Raw genomic sequence first — 20,699 nt, 5'->3', positions numbered from 1 at the left:
AAGTACATTTTCAAATAAGTGTAATATTATATGCTATTGTTTAGTGTACTTAAAGACCAAAAACACAAGAAAGGCTCCTACTTGATCATTTCTGTGTGCTCCCCCTGTAGTCTTTTGTACATGACATTTTACAGATGCTATTTCTGAATCCACCTTTATGATAGTTTAGAATGGCTAACGGGGATTGGATGGTCATCACAGAGGAAATGAGATATTTGAAAATATTTGACTATCTCATTTAGGAAATGTGGACTATTTGTTGACTTTCTGAAATGCAATAAAGCTTGTACTTTATCTCTCAAATGAACAGGCAGGCGAAAATGAGTGTTTTCTATCTCAGACTGACCATTGGTTTCTTGCATTTTTATATCATTTCTGCTTTACTACTTTAAAATCAAAGTAGATAAATAATACCCTTGGGGGAAATAACTTTGCCTTCCTTTATTCCCCACTCTGAAGAACACACACTCAGAACTCAATAAATAATATAACACACTCTGACCTTAGAAATTTTGATTTTTTTTCAACATGTATTTCTACACTCCATATGGTAACTTGTTGGACAGAGTCCTCAGATTGGCCCCACTGCAGATCGGCAGTGGTTTCCAATATCGCTGGGATGTTACCTTAATGATTTGAAATCTCTTGGTCTTTCTCCCACGCCTCGTTTCAGGAGCGTCTCCTGCTGTCTCTGTTGCCGGCTCACATAGCCATGGAGATGAAAGCTGAGATCATCCAGAGGCTGCAGGGCCCCAAAGCCGGCCAAATGGAAAACACAAACAACTTTCACAACCTGTATGTTAAGCGACACACCAATGTGAGGTATGTACGTCCCTCTGTCCCCGCTCCTCAGCGAGTCTGGGGAGCCATTCGCCAGACGGGGGACATTTTCACCTGGGAGCTCGTGTCTTCCCAAGTCCTACCTCTGCTGAAACTGTTAACACGATTTCACCCGCCCTTCTGCTGCCTCTTGGGTTCTTCACATGAAGAGAAGAAAATAGAATCTTCTTCATGGTATTAGATTGTGTTGTCCATCACGGCCCTGCTTTCTATGGCTGACCTTCCTTCCCAAGAGAGAGAGGTGGTTTCTGGAGTGCTTATTCTAGGAAGCTCATGGTCAAATCTCACGGCATCCCCGGAACCCAGCACGCTCAGCATTGTAGTAAGATTGAAGGTAGGGTCAGTGGGCTCTTGATATAAGAACCGATTCCTCAAGACGAGCTTGGCAGGGCCAGGGCCTCAGTGAAGCTAGCATTTCCTGTCCATCAGGAATGATGGGCTTCTGGGGTGTGGCCAACCAGTGACCAGTATCACAGGGGACTGATAGGCACCTTAATTCATTGATGGTGAAAGTTCCTGCTTTCCAAGTCTCCCATAGTCTGTCCCATCTCTTCCCAGGGAGCCATTCCTGAAATCACCGTACTTGGAAAACCAGCATGTTACCAGCATAGGATTGAGGTCCAGAAGGAGAACCATGAGAGGCCTCCTTCTCCCCTAGCTCCAGAGAGGAGCAGTGCAGGCTCTCACTTCAGCATGGGGAGGGGGTTTCCTCCCATGCTTCCCATCTCCCAACTGCAGGACACAACCCTTCCAGACATGGGTGCCCGGTCCCTTACTCCTCTCTGGCTCCCTTCGTCCCCGTTCCTCATACAAAAAGCCTTTGGGCTTTGTCCTTACATCCATTCAACTATATTGCAGTGATGCTTTTTATTCTCACCAGGTTATCTCCATAAGTACCTTGTGCATCTGTTCTCATTCATTCATTCCACCTTCACGTTATCACCCACCCTGTTCAATAGTTCAAGAACAACAACCACAAACACATCTATAATTTGCTGGGCATTGACGAATTGCCTTTTGCTCTCAAGCCCAGACCCTTTGTGGTGCATGATGTTGGCTTCCAGTCTAGTTGCCTCAAGTTAGTGATTTTTGAAGTTCATTATTAAGACACATACGTAACTGCAATTGAAATACACAGCTAAGACAAATCTCAGTTTGACCTCAGAATTTAGGATAGGTGCGTAGAGCTAGTGTTGAACGTGGCCCAAGCATGCACAGAGCTAAATGTATGATGAGAAATGCATCTTGGGACGGGAATCACAGAAAAAAGTTACATATCAGTAGGAACTAAGGAAGCATTGGATAAATGAAGAATCAGAGGTAAAAATAAATTTTTTTAAAGTCCTTAGCATTTTGAGAGATTAAAAAAAATAGATGTATTTCAAGAACATTCACACATGTTAAGGAGTAAGATTATTTAAAACACTGGCCTGCCTTCAGGTTTTTAAGTGTTTCACCTAAAGAATTAAAGAAAAAAACATTCTCACACTATCTAACAAGGTGTATTAACACTAGAAATTGCCCTTTCCAGACTTAGCTGTCCAAAAATCAGCAATATCTCTCCTATCTCAGGAAATACTTCTAAGTCACACATGGAGTATTGAAAACGTGAAGATAAATGCAGCTGTGTCTAAACAGGGTCCCAGAACATCTTTAAGTACCTGTGATACAATCCAGGAACAGAGAGACCTGTAAAAATGCGTGGCCATGCCACCAACCTCAGGCCGTTGATGAAGGCTCCCATGCTGTCTTAGTTAGCACTTTCTGCATAACGGAGTATCCCCCAGACCTCGTGGTGTAAAACATCAATAGACACCATCTCACAGTTTCTGTTTGTCAGACTTTGAGAGCAACTTGGCCTGGTGGTTCTGCCTTACACTCTTTTGTGAGGAGGATTCAGGCCTGCCGTTGGGCAGGCTGCTGGGGGGGGGGGGGGGATCTGCTTCTGAGGTGGCCCCTCAGATAATTTGCAGTTTATCCCAACTGTTGGCTGGAGGCCTCAGTTCCTCATCCCTGGGCCTGTTCATAGGTTGCTTGAGCGTTCTTACAACACGAAAATTCACTTCCCCAGAGCAAGGGATCCAAGAGAGAGTCAGGGGGAAACTGCAATTCTTTTACGTTCTAGCCTTTGGAAGCCATTTCTCGAATTTCTGCAGCATCCTTTTGATGACGCAGGTCACCCCTATGCGAGTCCCTGTGTGTGGGAGGGACAGTACAAGAATGTAAGTACCAGGAAGTGAGGCTCCCTGGCGCCATCTTGGAAGCTGACTACCACACTGTGGAGGCAAAGGGTCGGCGAAGCAGCTTGAGGAAGTGCCTTCAGAGATTGTCTGGGACACGTTTGCAGTGTCGGATTCCATTTAAATTTATAAAGGATAGTCGGGACGCTTAAGTAACTTAAATACCTAAAACTTAAAAAAAATGTAAAAGCATACATAAATGGCACGGAATACAAATTATTTTCATAAGACATATGAAAACGTATGGCTTTTTCATCCTGGACGGGCCAGACATAAGCAAAGAGGCAGACATGGTATGTGGATATTACAGAGAGTCCAGGTGTTACCGGAGGGTTTTTAATTTTTTTCAATGAGAATTGTTCGTTTTGTACACAGTAAAGATCAGTTAACTTTTAGTTCTGCTTCAGCCAGTCATTCAGCAAAATGTTTCTTCTCTGTTAATACATACTAGCTCTTTACTCCCTAATGATGATGATAATAATGTTAATAATAATGAGGAGGAGAGGAATTTATAGATATGAGGGTCGCAGCTACCCGTTGCTTCCCAAATCCTGAATCTCAAACTGCCAGCAGGAATTTTAGACTTCTTTCTCAGGCCCTTATACAAGCAAACAAAAGCATACTCCATTGATAATCTGAATCAGGCCAGTGTCATGAACTCTCAGGGCGAACACCTCATGAACCAGGGAGGGAGGGTGGGACTGGCCACGAAAGAATAAAGGTGATCAGTCCGAATGGACTAGAATGGACAAAGTATGCCATGTGACTTTTTCTTCTCCCATTTTAATTATAAAAACTCAGCATCAAAGAAAACATTTTTAATGGGAAAGTTTGGCAAAATGTGTATGAATTTCCTATCTGGGGAGATGCCGTTTTTCTTGCAAAATATAAATGTGGATGTTAAATAAAGCTATATACTGTTTTAATGGACAAAAGTATCATTACTTCTTAACAAGTATAAACCTGCACACGCTGCCCCCCTTCCTCCCACAGTATCCTGTACGCAGACATCGTTGGCTTCACCCGGTTGGCCAGTGACTGCTCCCCAGGAGAGCTGGTCCACATGCTGAACGAGCTCTTTGGAAAGTTCGATCAAATTGCAAAGGTGAGTGTTAGTGAGTTCCTTCCACTTGGAGGATTTATAAAATCTTGGCTCACTTTTTCTCTGGTCCCTTATCAACCTTTGGCTTTTGCGTAAAGCACTATTTAGGAATGGTGTTTATACATTCATTGGGTATACTTGCCATTGGGCCCTGATGAGCCTCGGCCCTTTCTTGGGGATGAGAAACGTTGTAGCACAGAATTAGCAGGTTTGCATCTATATTTAAAACTTCTGCTTATACAGAACTCAACACACATATAGTAAATACGTTCAAGATGGTAAGATTTAAGGTGCACATCCCTCTGCACGGTGCTGTTCTAGGCTTCTCTTTTTGGGCATTTCAATGTCAGGAGTTGGAAACGTGATTGCCCCTCATCCAGTTGTAACCCGTCCAGTTGTAATTCATGTAGTCAGCACTCTGGAAGAACCCCTAGAATAAATAGGATGCCTATTTTCCACCTAAGCCCTTTATTTACTGTTGTTTCACTCATATCCATTAACCCTTGTGCCCCCTGAACAGAAATGTAAGTTCACTGTTGGCCATTCATTTGCTCGTGGATGGGAAATTTCACCGAGAGGAAATGGCGACAGGTAATCTGAAATCCAAACTACAACTCGCATATCTGCTGGAACCATTAGGGTTCCTTGTGGGAAGAGCGATAAACACTTTTTTCTTCCTTGCTAGCCCTTTACTTCCATCTCATAACACATTACTGGTCAGCCTCATTCTCTCTTGGAATCGTTTCCAGCAAAAAAAGACTTCGTTATGCTTATTGAAATGAATTATTTATAGAGGGAAGACAGAATTGGTCCCAAATTTAGTTCGCTGCAAGATTCACCTCACTTTTAAACCATACAGAACATTCCACCCAAGCCTCTTTGGAATAAATGTGGCGTGTTGATGTTCACAGAGTCACTCCTGGGTCAGGCTCCCCGGGAGATGCCTTATGCTGCCTGCCTGGCCATGGTGGATCTCCCTGGGGATTTTAAAAAATCAGAGTGTAGCACTGCTTTCTTCCTTTACCAAACCAAAGGAAAAAGTTGAGTTTTTTTGGATACTTAATTTTTTTTATAAACTTTTTTATGTTTACTCATTTTTCAGAGAGAGACACAGCACAAGCAGGGGAGGAGCAGAGAGAGAGGGAGGCACAGAATCCCAAGCAGGCTCCAGGCCCCGAGCTGTCCGCACAGAGCCCAATGCGGGGCTCGAATCCATGAGATCATGGCCTGAGCCAAAGTCGGACGCTTAACCAGCCAAGCCACCCAGGCACCCCTGGATGCTCATTTTTTAGAAGATTGTTTAAAACATAAATAATGTCTTAAAAGTTTGAATTAATAGAAGATCATTTTTGTCACATTAGGAAGAAACATGCCAGTCTGGGTGGGTGATAACATTACTCCAGTGTTAACATGGCGTTCTTCCTCTGTGCAAGTCTCAGTGTCAGTATCTCCCCTTTTTATAAGAACACCAATCATAGTGGATTAGCCGCCCACCCAACTCCTGTATGACCTCCTCTTAATTAATTATATCTGTAATGAGGTCAGGTTCAGAGGTACCAGGTGTTAGAACTTCAACATACGAATTTAGGGAAGACAAAACTCATTGCTCATAACAGAAGTACTTACTGTGACTTCCTGTTCCTCTCTGATGATTTTTACAAAGGAATGTCCAGGCAATACCAGGGTACAGCCTAGGATGACTTGGTCCATCCACTGTTGGTCACAGAGGGAGCATGTTTTGGGTACCAGTTCATGCCTCGTGGTTAAATAACTTGGAGGTGGCCAGCATCGTAAGCAAACGGCTCAATCAACTGAGTGAATTCTACATAAAGCACATAACTGAACTAAGGAACTCCAAATCATGGGTCATTCACTGTTACTTTTTAAAACATTTTAACCACTTTTCTTGAGGTATAATTGACATACTGCCAAAAACTATACATATTTAATATGTGACATGTAATGAGCCTGGGGATAAGCATACACCTGGGAAACCATCACCACAGTCTATGCCATTCACAAACCCACCACATACAAAAGTCTCCTTTTGTCCTCCTTATTTCTGATCCATGATGATGTGCTTAAAACACTTAACATAAGTTCTGCCTTCTTAGCACAGTTTTAAGTTTACAGCCCAGTATTGTTAACTATAGACACTATGCTATACAGTAGATCCCTAGCACTGACTCATCTTATGTAACAAAAACTGTACCCTGGGGCGCCTGGGTGGCTCGGTCGGTTGGGCGTCCGACTTCGGCTCAGGTCATGATCTCGCGGTCTGTGGGTTCGAGCCCCGCGTCGGGCTCTGGGCTGACAGCTCAGAGCCTGGAGCCTGCTTCGGATTCTGGGTCTCCCTCTCCCTCTGCCCCCACCCCGCTTGTGCGCTGTCTCTTTCTCTCAAAAATGAATAAATGGAAAAAAAAATTAACAAAAACTGTGTACCCTATGACTGACACCACCCTATTTTCTCCTTCCCCTAGGCCTGACAGCCACCTTTCTACTCTCTACTTTTGTGAACTTGACTATCCTAGATCCCTCATACAAGTGAGATCATGCCCTATCTACCCTCTGGATATCCTAAATAAAGTCAGGCTTATTTCACATAGCAAACTGAGTTAAAAGGCACATGAAAAGGACCCGACACAATGACTAATTTGGATTTATTCTTGGGATGCAAGGATCGTTCAACACACAAATCAATCAGCACGATAGACCACATTAACAGAATGAAGGCTAAAAATTACATGATCATGTCAATAGATGCAGAAAATGCTCTTGCTAAAATTAAATATCCTCTCATGATAAAAACTTAACTAGAGGCACCTGGGTGGCTCGGTCGGGGTAAGCGTCTGACTCTTGACTTCAGCTCAGGACATGCTATCGTGGTTCGTGAGATTGAGCCATGCATCAGGCTCTGCACTGATAAGTGTGGAGTCTGCTTGGGATTCTCTCCATCTCTCTCTCAGTCCCTCCCCAACTCATGCATGTTCTCTTTCTCTCAAACTGAATAAATAAACATTTTTAAAAAAACCTCTTAACTAATAACATATAGAAGAAACTCACCTCAACACAATAAAGCCATATATGAAAGCCTATGGCTAACTTTACACTCCATGGAGAAAAACTGATAGCTTTACCTCCGAGATTGGGAACATGGCAAGGAGGTCTGCTCCCACTACTCCTGTTCACCACAGTACTGGAAGTCCTAGCCAGACCAATTAGGCAAGAAACAGAAACAAAAGGCACCCAAACCAGAAAGGGAGCAGTAAAATCATCTGTTTCCATTGTATAACCTTGCGTACAGGAAACCCTTAAATGTCCACAAAATCTGTCAGAGCTTTTAGATCAGTTTGGTAAAGTTGCGGGATACAAAATCAGTGCACAAAAATGAGTTCCATTCCTTCATGCTGATAGTGAAGTATCTGAGAAGGAAATGAAGAAAATAGTCCCGTTTACATTCGCATCAAAAAGAATAAAATACGTAGGAATAAACTTAGCCAAGCAGGTGGATGCCCTGTATGCTGAAGACTATAACACATGGATGAAAAAAGGAATCTAAAATGACAGATAAATAGAATGACATTTCATGTTCCAGGGTTGGAAGAACTAACATTGCTAAAACGTCCTTCCTACCCACAGCATCTCCAGATCCAACGCAATTCCTGTAAAAATCTCAGGGGCGTTTCTTACAGAAACAGAAAAACAATCTAAAATTCATATCGAACCACAAAAGACCCCAAAGAGCCGAAGCGCTTTTAAGCAAGAAGAACAAAGCTGCAGGCATCACACTTCCTGTTTTCAAAATGTATTGTGAAGATACAGAATCCAAGCAGTAGGATACTGGCATTAAGAACAGACATATGGGGGGGCCTGGGTGGCTGAGTCGGTTAAGCGTCTGACTTCAGCTCAGGTCATGATCTCACGCTTCGTGGGTTCGAGCCCCGCGTCGGGCTCTGTGCTGGCAGCTCAGAGTCTGGAGCCTGCTTCGGATTCTGTGTCTCCCTCTCTCTCCGCCCCTCCCCTGCTTATGCTCTGTCTCTCTCTCTCTCTCTCTCTCAAAAATAAATAAATAAATAAATAGATAAATAAATAAATAAATCGTTAAAAAAAAAAAGACATACAGACCAATGGAACAGAATCAAGAGCCCAGAAACAAACAAATAAATAAATAAATAAATAAACAAACAGACAAACAAACATTTGATTAAACTTATCAAAGATAAGTTATATCTTATATATGTATAAGATAGATATATATATATATATACATATATATATATATGTAGTCAACTGAATATGTAGTCAACTGATCTTTGATAGGATGCCAAGAATTCACTTTTATTAAACTTGGTGTTTTCAAGATTCAGGATACGTATTTAGGAAGTATGAGACAGAGCCCTATTAATACATAATTGCTTGCCTTTTTATTACTTAATGATATTTGTAATCAGAAATTACCAAGCTCCATAGAAAAGTATGAAAATATGCCCTAACTTGTGCATTCTCTATCAGACAGGGAAAGAAATATGACAAATCTTCGAGAAACCTAACACCTACTTGAGAACAAGAAAATGTTATGTTCGTTTTTATTCTTTCAGATTTGTTCAGTTTATATGTAAGCCTGTGTTAGTGTTACGAAAGAAAAAAAAAACCTGTGTTTGGCGTATCTTTCGGTTTTTGGTTCTTTTTTCTTTCCTTTTCTCTTTTCCTTAGTGGTGAGTCTGTAAAGTAACTAGAAAAGTTAGAAATGCATGTAGGATTAATGCATATGAATGAAGTTAATCTCAATATCATAATATAAAAACAACTGAGGCATGAAAAATAACGAGTCCAACTTTGTATCAAAAGTTTAACCTGAGGTCAGAATTACATTTGAAATTACTTGGCCATGTTGGATGGTAACTTTTTGTATTGTGGAGATGTTTATCAGAAGCTATATTCTGCAGGTAAGAATCTACTTCAGTTTTAAAATAAATGAAGGGGCACCTGGGTGGCTCAGTTGGCTAACTGTCCGACTTCGGCTCAGGGCATGATGTCACAGTTTGTAGGTTCGAGCCCCGCAATAGGCTCTGTGCTAACTCAGAGCCTGGAGCCTGCTTCAAATTCTGTGTCTCCCTCTCTTTCTCTCTCTCTCTCTCCTTCTCAAAAATAAACATTAAAAATTTAAAAATAAAATAAAATAAAATAAAAACCATGAGTATAGTAGGAAATGACATGCGATTGTAATTCCAGTCAAGTTCCAGTCATCATTTACTTTCCTTGGACTATTTCACTTCACCATCAGTATTTGAGATGTTTGGACTGAAGAGTATGATCTTATACTCTTCTGCTGCTGTTAAGTGTAAATCATTCCAGTGCATTCTGTCTGCTTTCCTTTCCTTCCCCTTTTCCTTAGTCTTCCTGCTTCGGCAAATGGCCATGGGGTGGCTCATTCTTGTTGGGTGATGAAGGGAAACCCAACCGCTGGTCATTTCTGTCCCCACAAACCCTGGTGACGGCCACGCCGTGTCAGTAGAAATAGCACCTGATGATATTCGGAAAGTCTAAACCAGATGTAAGCTCTGAGTGCAATTCTGTGATCTCTTCTTCCAGGAGAATGAGTGCATGAGAATAAAAATTTTGGGAGACTGCTACTACTGCGTGTCCGGACTCCCCATATCTCTCCCGAACCATGCCAAGAATTGTGTGAAAATGGGACTGGATATGTGTGAAGCCATAAAGTAAGTGTAATGCTCAGTAGGACCCTTTTTAACTGTTTAATACTCTCAAGTTAGAATGCTCACGACTGTTTCTGTTTTTCTCTCTACTGGGATTAAACACATTACTGTGCATTTAAATGTAAGTGCTCAGAGACTCAGTTATTGGTGTCTGAGTAACTGGGTCCAGAGTAAGACTTCTCCAAGTGTATTGTTACCACTAGCCTTAGCGGAGAGCAACACGAAGATAGATATCTATGGGCAGGGATGGTTTGGGTGGTTTCAAAAGTGACTTTTTTTTTTCATTTAAATATCTGCTCTGAGCTTAAGTCTGTGCTCTTATCATGTGACAAAAATTTTCCTTTTTTTTTTTTAACTTTTTATTTAAATTCTGGTTAGTTAGGGGTTCCTGGGTAGCTCAGTTGGCTAAGTGTCTCACTTCGGCTCAGGTCATGATCTCACGGTTCGTGGGTTCGAGCCCCGCATCAGGCTCTGTGCTGACAGCTCAGAGCCTGGAGCCTGTTTCGGATTCAGTGTCTCCCTCTCTCTCTGCCCCTCCCCTGCCCGTGTTCTGTCATCCTCTCTCTCTCTCTCTCAATGATAAATAAATGTTAAAAATTTTTTAATAAAAAATTTAATAAAATACTCTGGTTAGTTAACATACAGTGTAATGTTAGTTTCGGGTATACAATGTAGTGATTCAAATACTTTTATATAAACAATTCCTGGCAAACAGTATGGCTAAACTCAGGGTGTCAGGGAGAAAGCAGTTTTTATCACCAGACGACAATTAATATAAAAATCTAGTCCAAAATTATTGCATATAGTCAAAAATGCTCAGTTCTGTTCATTTAATTTCAGTTTATATCCATAGTGTATGTTTTCATCATAATTTTAGAGAAAATTTACTTACATAGAATAATGTAGTGGTGACAAATAACAGCTAAAAGTGTGAGGTGTAGAGTTAAGTTTTTATACCAGTGCCATAATATGCTCTCATAATGCCTTTGGTAGAAGCCAGAATATTCTTCCAAATGGTAGAAGCTCTTGCTTGTTGTTTGTAGGATTGAAAGATTTTAGTTTATTGGGTTTTTTGATTGCCTATTTTGGTCGAGTGACTTTACCCCCTCCTCCACACATTTTCAGTCTAAACAGGACAGGAATTATGGTTGATGTTCCATCTCCTTGCCCCAGAGTAAATGGGGCTTTCAGTGAGAAAGCAACAAGTCAAGCAGTCACGTGTTTGGCCATCGTATATACTAGTCTTGTGATGAAATGGCCTGCAGCGTTTGTGGGGGCTTTCCCAAGGCTGTCCAGGAATAAATACTGAAGCCCGCACTGCCTCCACTGAGTGTGGGAAGCCTCAGTTGTCCAGATCCCAAGCTTAGACAACTGTGGGCAGAACAGCGTTGGGAGACAGATGAAGTAAGTGGAACTGAAGAAAGAACTGAAGAAGGATTAGTCTGCTTCCCACCCAAAATCCATCATGTGGGAATCACCTTGTTCTTCCCGCTTCTTCCCATAAGTAACTCGTTTGTCTTCTCCGACATGAAAAATATTTTTACTTTGTGCCCATAGTAATTAACTATTTCGGACACCATTGGTCTAGACCATGTGAGTGAATCTAATCAGTAAAGCTAATAGGTTTTCTCAAATTTATAACCTGTCACCGGAGGCAACCCCAGTGTGAGTTTTGAACACGGGATGAAATGGATTCTAGTGAAGGAAAGCATTTTCTTCTGGATTTCTTTTTCCAGTTGATGTGGAAAGCCTTTGTAAAGGACAAATATATTTATTGTGTGCATGAGTAATATATTGGATTAAACAACCCACCCTTTTACTAAAATTTTACTTCTGCTTTTGAAGCAACTGTTTTCCAGTTCTGCTATGTTTTCCTTACTCCAGCATGTTGAAGAGCTTCTCGGAGAAAGAATGTTTACATTCTGTGCATTCACATGTCACCAGTTCATCAGTAATTTTTTTCTGTTCTATTTTTTTATTGTGGTAAAATATACATAGCATAAATGTTGCCCTTTAACAAGTTGACATGTACAATTCCGTGGCATTAAGCACATTTAAAATGTGTGCAGCCATCACCACTATCTACTTCCAGGACTTTGTGGTCTCCCAAGCAGAAACTTCATACCCATTAAGCAAGAATTCCCCTTCCCCTCTCTTCCCAGCCCCTAGTAACTCCTTTTCTACTCTCTGTCTCTATGAATTTGCCTTTTCTAGATATTTTGTATGAGTGGAGTCACAATATTTATTGTTTAAGAGTATGGCTTGTTTCACATAGTATCACATTTTCAGGGTTCATCCACGTTGCGCAATGTCTCAATACTTCATTCCTTTTATGGTGGCATGAGATCCCATTGTGTGTATATATCACGTTTTATTTATCCGTCCGTCATAGATGCATAAGTACTATCTCACACGTCCAGAATCTCAGTAACGTTAAAAGATTTGAGGAAACTTTCCAGAACTCTTGCTTATTAAACTAAATTTAAGCTTCAAATTAGGCAACGGTTGTGTGTCTCCGTCAGCTGCCACTCCTTGACCAAGAGCTTCCACATTGTCTCCCTGGTGTAGGTCATCTGTTCAGCTCATATGCATTTGACAAAATAATCAGTAATAGGTTATTCTGTTGCACTTACAATAAAGGGCAGGAAAAGAGAAGTCATCTCAGCAAATGTCAGGAATTATTTGTTCTTCTAAAATACAAGGGCAAATATTTCTGTTCCCCCTTATTGAGCCATACGATGAGGATGAATGCAAGAATTCTAAGTTTTTAAGCTGGTGGACAGAAAGGGTACGCTTGAACATAGAATTTTGCCATATTATCTCAGGTTTTTCCTAGGAACCAGCAACATGGATCAAAGAACATTTGTCTGTATTTTTCCTCCGTGTTTGGACCTCCGCACCTGTTCAGCACCTCATTCTCTATTAGCCAAGCACCACAGGGAAGCACGTCAGCTGTGGTTTGGAATCTTCCCAAGGCTTAGAGAGATTTTTTTTCCCCTGTCATGAAAGTGTAAACTGTTTTTAATAAAAAAAAGTAATATGCAGAGCCCTGACTTTATAAGTGACTAGGGTTCCTCTGAAATGGAAGAGATTGTCTACTATAATTTTTTAAGTTTATTTATTTATTTTGAGGCCGGGGGGCAGAGTGCAGAGCATAAGCAGAGGAGGGGCAGAGAGGGGGGAGAGAGAGGGAATCCCAGGCAGGCTCCATGCATGGGGCTTGAACTCACAAGCCATGAGATCATGACCTGAGCCAAAATCAAGAGTCTAACGCTAAACTGACTGAGCCATCCACGCGCCCAGATTGTCTACTATTATTGCAAGCTTTAAGCAACTATTTCAGTATTTTTCTATAGATCACCCAGGTTGCATCCAAATCCATTAAAACATTTGGTCAGTCAATTCATTTGAACCCTTGATCAACCCATCTTTCTAAAAAAGACATAAAGGCCATGGAGGTGGTTTTAAAGAGCCAAATCTTTCACCAGTCAGTTCTGTCAAAGTGGCCAACCACAGAGTGCGTCATCGAGCCTCTTATTCCCTCGTGACTTTCTGCTGACCATATTTGATAAACGTAAATGCCATGTGGTTGGAAATGTTCTGTCTCAATAACAGAAAATCTTAAGAACAATTATAGGTTCTACAACAAACTTTTCAGGATCATTATCTCCCAAAGACAGAAACACAATAAATCCTTCAGAAATGGCCAGTAATTCATCAATTACTAAACTTATACCAAGTGTCTATGTTGTACTAGACCCTGAATCCACTGATGGGTATAGAAACCACTCAGACCAGGTCTGTGTCTCCATGGGGCTGATACTCTGAGAGCAGATGTGGACACAGATGGGGAGTTTCGACTATACTCAGAGAGGCTGAAGCACAGAGGTGGGGTTCCCACATCAACCCACAAGGAGAACGCAGAAGGCTTTCCGGGATGAGGTCGTGCCTAAGCTGCTTGTAGAAGGCCATGTGACATCTGCGCCCTGTTAGGAAAGAGAGGCTCAGGGCAGTGAGGAGCAGAACTCTTGAGGGACCACCTCGAGCAAAGGCCCAGAGCTACGGCCCATATGGTGCCCAGGCAGCCGTATGCACCCATTGCTGATGGAGGATGGAGTGAGGGGGGTGCGCAGCTCTCCAATGTCATGTGGAGGCTCTGGCCCATCATGTGGACGGAAGAGTTTGGATGAATTGCTAGTACCGAATAGGTTGTGATCTGTGTTGTGAAACAAAATGGGATGATAAGGAAAGAGAAAGGGGAGGGAAGAGAGGGGAGGGAGGGGAAGGAACAGTTTTTTAGATTCTTCTTACGGGAAACCATTTCTTTTTACACTGTGGGTCCATTTCTTACCATTTTTAGCTCTTCAAATGATGTCATTTTATCACTGAAGCATGATATCCAGGCCTGCGTCATTTTGAGATGTTTATTTACTGTAGCCCACACCTGGTGACCTTCTCTCTGCTGGGTTGCGATCAATGTCATTGCTTCCTTCCACGTCTCCTCTGGGGTAGTTCTCTCCATGTACCGGGCACCTCTCCATACTTGCAGTAATATTTTAATTGATAAATGTATTTAGCTGGCAGAAATAAACAAGCATTTCCAGCTACTGTTAAAGGACGTTCTTCATTTGTCTCTGTAAAGGAGTTGCTAATAGGGTCCTAAAGTATTTCTCAAATGATTTTTTTAAATTAGTTTTTTAAAAATTTTTAAATGTTTATTCAGTTTTTGAGAGAGAGAGAGAGAGAGAGAGAGCGAGCAGGGGAGGGGCAGAGAGAAAGGAAGACACAGAATCTGAAGCAGGCTCCAGGCTCTGAGCTGTCAGCACAGAACCCAATGCATAGCTCACACTTAGGAACCACAAGATCATGACCTGAGCCAAAGTGGAGGCTCAACCAACTGAGCCACCCAGGCACCCCTAAAGTTAGTTTCTTTTTAATGACACCTTATGCACCATTAAAACTTTTATGGAGTTTTGTTGCTGTTAAAGAATGTGCACGATTGAAGCACTTTGAAGTCATGGTTAGTTTGTTAAGAAATTCCTATTCAGGCTGAAGTCATTATTAGGCTTATTAAATAAGCCACATTATCCCTTATCGACAGAAAATATTCATTGGAGGTGTACATTGTGCTGAGTGCTAGAATCCTATATGGCATCTCAGACCGTTTCTGACAATACGAGGCAATGTCACACGATCCTAGGGTGAAAATTCAGAGCAGGTGTCCACACGTGACAGGGCCTGATACACATATTTGTTGGAAAAGTAGAAGTTACAGCCAAAAGGTTACACTAGTGCTGACAGTCTGGCCTGATGTGGCTGGAGAGCCACAGCTTGGGAGCTTTTGGTGTAGTCTGGGAGTAACCAGGAAGAAAACCCCCTTTCTCTTGGCTCAGAGCTGCAATCTTCTGCCCCGGGAAGAAGTCAGGACTGTATTTCCAGCAGTCTGAGAAATTCTGAGTAATAAAATGCCCTGAAAACTGGCCAAGAGTTACAGGAAGAAGACGATATCCCCGGACGGTGACGTTGCCTGCCTTCTCTTTAGGAAAGTGAGGGACGCCACCGGCGTGGATATCAACATGCGCGTCGGAGTGCATTCTGGGAACGTCCTCTGCGGCGTGATCGGTCTGCAGAAGTGGCAGTATGACGTGTGGTCACATGACGTTACCTTAGCCAATCACATGGAAGCCGGAGGGGTTCCTGGGTAAGGCCGGACTGGATTTCTCTCTTCACGCTGTGTGCATGATTAGAAATGATTGATCAGCAAGACATTAACAAGGGATTGACTGCTCATGTCTGACGGCTTCTGTTGCCTCTGTTAGTAGCATGTTATTCCTGCCCTAGTGATCTCCTACGTTAATTCGATAAACTTGAACTCTCAAGTCTCACTCAATTCCACTACCCCATGACCTATGGTCAAAAGACTCTGGATATCAGATCCTGAATTATTTTTATTTGCAAATTCGTAAATAGTACCCAAAGGGAAAGATGTTTTCTAATGCAGTACAATGGCATTTCTCTTGACCAATGATCTCTGAAACCAGTACTATTGAAATGAGGACGAGGCAGCAGCTACCTGTGGCTAGAAGAGCATGTTTCGGACAAGAGGATTTTGATGCAAGTGCAATAATTTGGAAAAGTGTGGGAAGCATGGAACTAAGTCATCCATAGTTGTGTGTAGATCAGCATACTCCTGAAAATGCCTCTGGCATATGTGTCCAAAAATATCCTCACACACAAAACTTCAATATGATCGAGTTTTATCGGCTGTAATTCACCACACCCACCGTGCAGGTTTCCGTAAATGCAGAGAAGCTCCAAATGTTAATATCTCATGACCTCTGTGAGCATCTATCCAGAGCCCCATTTCATAAAATATAAACCTTACAGTCATTTTTACCAAGAACATACGGCCTTATACAACCTTTCCTTCACTGGGGCGAGAGGGTGGGGGGAGAAGGTATTATTCCTGACATCACAAGTAAACAGAAAAATCTTCATGTGTATCCATGTTTATCTTGATTATGGTTTTAAAATGGAATTTCAGACGTGTTCACATTTCTTCTGTCACCTTGGAACACTTGAATGGCGCTTATAAAGTGGAGGAAGGAGATGGTGACATCAGAGACCCATATTTAAAACAGCACCTGGTGAAAACCTACTTTGTAATCAACCCCAAGGTCAGTACTGTGAAGAGTCTATAATTAGCCTATGACTTCTGTGATTTAAAAGGGAAAAGGGCAAATTACTGATACAGGTAAGTGTTTTTAGTCGAGAATCAGTTTAATGTGCTACTAGTCTTTGCCTCTAAAATTACTGTAAATGCATGCAGCCATTTAATTATGGAACGTGTTTTATAATAAGTTAAAACATTACAGAGACCATTGGGGAAAAAATGCTTGCTTGTGTGATGAGATTACTGTCTATATGACAGGTTGTATGTGTTAGTCAGCGTTAGTCAATGTATAAGTCAGTCCACGATGCTCCTGAAAGTCCCTCAGTGTGCCCACCCTGGCAGTTGGGAAATTACATAAAGACAGAAGGTTTTGCTCAGGAATTCAGATGATAAAAATCTAATGAGATGAAGTAGGATGAACATATAAGAAGAAGGAAAGGAAGAAATACCTAAAAGATTGGCAACTAAATGTCACAGGTGCGTTCGTGTGAGTACATGTATGTGCAGACAAGGTGAACTTGGATGCGATAAAATCCTCCGTTACCTGGAAGACCGTCCAAGCCACCCGGAAAGAAAGTTAGGAGCTTTCTCTTGCTCTGTTCACACCAAGTGTCAGGCCAGAGCAAGGGCTTGGAGCTCTCATTTCTCACAGCCCTTCTCAAATTCCTGCCAAATGAGTGTCACTGCTATTTGCAGACTAAGAATCTGCAGCTCCTAGGGGTTATGTAACTTCTCTTATGTCACACAGCTGGTAGGTGCAATATATCAGCAAGAAACAAAATCAACAAGATCAAGGGTATGGATGTTCACTCATGGTAACCTCCCTGAAACTCCGGGCTCCCCTTTGGGAAGACAGTTGCAGCTAACTTGACAGTTGATTTGGAGACAGACGAGTGACAGTCAAGAAGACCTGTGGGGTGATAGGCAGAGGGAAGAATCAAATAAATAAATAAATAAATAAATAAATAAATAAATAAATGTGTACAAAGAACATTGTGTTCAGGCAAAGAATACCAGAACACAGATGAGTAAGACCGTTTAGCATCATAAAACAGCCCCACTCTCTAACACCTGTCACTTTAGGAAACCACAGTCATCAAGAAAAAGTTGAAACAGATTAGCCTATCTGGTTTAAGAATTTACTTTATAAAAATGCCCATGAAAATGGCTTATTTTTTCCTAAGTTTAAATTACAGTTATCTTTTGCTATTTGGGGAAAAAAATCACTCAGCTCAAGCAGCTTGTAACACTGGGAACCAGTCACGCTGAAGGAGTGAGGACAGAAGCCACGGGGAGTGAGGGGGTGATGTGGGAGGAATCGCTTAGTCGGGGCGAGGGGGCAGGGAGGAGAAGTTTTGCCCCTTTGGTATGCCAGGTGTAATGCTTTGTTTCTCACCCCAAGGGGGAACGACGGAGTCCTCACCTCTTCAGACCTCGCCACACCCTCGATGGAGCCAAGATGAGGGCTTCCGTCCGCATGACCCGGTACCTGGAGTCCTGGGGAGCAGCCAAGCCCTTTGCACACCTGCATCACCGAGATAGCATGACCACAGAGAACGGCAAGATCAGCACCACGGTGAGCTCTCCCTGTGTTCCAGAGCGCAGGCGCACGCCAGACCCAAGCTAGTTTCCTAAACCAGAAGGCTGGGCATCTCCTGTCAGAATAACTGGTCTGCAGTGAAACAAGCCTAACCCCTTCTCCTCCTTGAAGAGACCCCTTAGAAACAGCTGTTGAGGTGTGAATGAGTGCCAGGCTCACCTTGCTAAGGGTTTCAACCAGAGTGATTTTACATTATAACTCTGTAACCCAGGACCAGTTTGCTTACTTGTTATTTAACTCACTTATTAGCAACTAAATACAACTGAACTTTTCGTGGCGGTATTTTGTTTGTTTGTTTGCTCTCAGGAAGTAAGAAAGCCTGCGCACCCTAATAAAAGAACAAATGAAGGCGTCATGCCCTTGCGGTTTCAAACACAGCATCCAGACTGTCTTTTCATTGTGGAAATGTTCAAGCTGTGTCAGGGGCAGTGAACATTCTATTGTTGTAGCTCCTTATTTATGTCACTCCCAACTTCTAACAGATAATAAAGTGCCCAAGCGCTTTACAACAGGGACACTCTCAGTAAGATGGCTGAAATGCGGAGAGAGAATAGAAAGACCCACAGGGGGCCAGAAAACTGAATACAGCGAAGCACTTAGAATAATCGCAATGACGTTTGATTTTAAAATGATCTCTGAGTAAAATTTCACACACAATGGAGTTAATTGTACGAGGGATGCAGTTGGGGCAGAAAAGAAAATGGAATGTTACATAACCCTCAGGTTGTTAGGCAGCCGCGAACTTTCCCCATCTGCCCTGTGCTCCCTACTCCCAGCAGCTCAGAGTGACAACACCCAAGGCCCCCAGATCCACGTACTTGTTTTGACTTGGTTATATCTTTCCTCTCAACTTCCTTGGTGTTTTTTCCCAACCAACAAGTAAACATGATCTGACAGAAGATCACACCCATCGGTCAACCAGGGAAACTGCCAGGACAGGTCCAAGAGCAGTTTCCAGTCTGTTGGGAAGCAGGCAACCAACAAGATCATCTCCGCTGCTGCTGAGGTCGATGATGATGAAAATGAAATGGAGATGTCTTTGGGAAGGAGATGTCTTTGTGGCGACTCTGGGGTTGTCTCAGAGAAAGAGAGCAGTAAACTGGGGAGGAGGTGGAGAAGATCAATCCACTGGCCCCAACATAGTAATGAGTTGAAGTCTTCGGGGGGCAGAGAGGAGGCTGATGTGGCAGTTAGTTTCATCAACAGTAAGGAACAGAGGTCATCAAGGATGAGATGCACTGAGGTCATTGTGCGGAATCCATTCTAAGTGTAGTGAGAGGTCATCAGAGGATCTTCAGCAAGGAAAGGGCATGGCATAATTAATGCTTTGGAGTAATAGACCAAGAGTTCAGGGCGCCAGGGGAGAGCGATGCCCTGTTATACTAAGGTTTTAGTTGCGGAAGGAATGAGAAGCAAGTTCAGGGTCTACAGTTCACGATACAGCTTGGCTGTATCCCTTACCCACTTTGAGAAAGACCCCACGGTCATTCTTATTAATACATTCCAGGGTCAAACAGTATCATTGCCAAAAGTTATTTCTTTTATCTAATCCCCTCTGCAGAACACCACTGATTCCCGATTCAACATTGATAGAGCTGGTAAATAATGCATTATTTTACCTTATGTAATAAAACTTGGAGTTCAGTTATTTTTAAAAATATATATATACCGTACCTTTCCCTAGGCTACCTATGTTTCCTAATCTAATGCTGTAGATAAAGCAGCCAAGATAAGTTTCTTTGGAGCCACTTGGAGCAGCTTTGTCTCAACTTTTATTTTAATTTCCACCACAAATGTATAAAAGGGGGTCTTCTGGGTTTTCGTAAGTCTACTGAACATTTGGCAGCGGGTCCCCCACTGATAAACCCTGACCAGTGTCTCTCTCCCAGTCCCTTTTCAGAAACTGCTGGCACACTCGGGTGTGGATTTCTTCTTTTCGATCAGTGAATCATGCTGTTGCATAGTTCACCAAGGGCACTGTCTCTTGACAGCCCAGTTTGGGCATGACGCTTGACTGTACATTTTGTGGTGATGTGTGTGTTTTCAAGAACGTTTGAGTACCTGTCTGACGTCAGACTCCATTTTCACAGGATTGTAAGCTGTCTGCAGTAACTCTAACAGCAGTTGCCTGAGGCCCCTTGTGGGAAATCGTACCTGCAAATATCAGGATGTAAATTTTAAAGTTCCAGACAACAACTCTGATAGTTCTAACATCCAGAGTTTATAGATGACACAAACATTCCAAGTATAAACTGAGCTTTTAATCCTTTTCACATTTGTAATTAAGCTATTCTTCTCCACAGGGATAATTATTTGTTACCTAAATGATGCTTTCCATGATAAAAGGAGAAATAATGTTATAAATGATCATCACTGAAAGATCATTCTTTAAAGCATGTTTTTGGAAACTAATAACTTTTTTTTTTTTAAATAGGATGTGCCAATGGGTCAGCATAATTTTCAAAACCGTACCTTAAGGTATGTTATTTGTCCCACTTTTTGATTTTCAAAGGCTTGGGTTTTTTTT

The 20,699-nt window shown here is 42.1% G+C and overlaps 1 protein-coding gene across 3 annotated transcripts in view; it reads left to right on the top strand.

The window, feature by feature from the left end:
• Nucleotides 1–20,699, top strand: part of ADCY2 (adenylate cyclase 2) — a 409,723-nt gene that overhangs the window by 277,856 nt on the left and 111,168 nt on the right. For all 3 annotated transcript variants that reach the window (XR_008290071.1, XM_027074055.2, XM_027074048.2), the window contains exons 5-11: nucleotides 674–822; nucleotides 4,074–4,185; nucleotides 9,775–9,902; nucleotides 15,442–15,600; nucleotides 16,444–16,576; nucleotides 17,975–18,148; nucleotides 20,607–20,650. Coding sequence is in view for 2 of the 3 variants with exons in the window: in XM_027074055.2 (XP_026929856.1) it covers nucleotides 674–822; nucleotides 4,074–4,185; nucleotides 9,775–9,902; nucleotides 15,442–15,600; nucleotides 16,444–16,576; nucleotides 17,975–18,148; nucleotides 20,607–20,650 (899 nt within the window). In the remaining variant the exon portion in view is untranslated. The remainder of the gene's footprint in view (nucleotides 1–673; nucleotides 823–4,073; nucleotides 4,186–9,774; nucleotides 9,903–15,441; nucleotides 15,601–16,443; nucleotides 16,577–17,974; nucleotides 18,149–20,606; nucleotides 20,651–20,699) is intronic.

Source organism: Acinonyx jubatus, chromosome A1, assembly GCF_027475565.1.
Source record: "Acinonyx jubatus isolate Ajub_Pintada_27869175 chromosome A1, VMU_Ajub_asm_v1.0, whole genome shotgun sequence".
In the NCBI taxonomy this organism is placed as follows: Eukaryota; Metazoa; Chordata; class Mammalia; order Carnivora; family Felidae; genus Acinonyx; species Acinonyx jubatus.
Note: the sequence above shows the minus strand (reverse complement) of the source record. Positions and strands in the feature narration are given on the sequence as shown.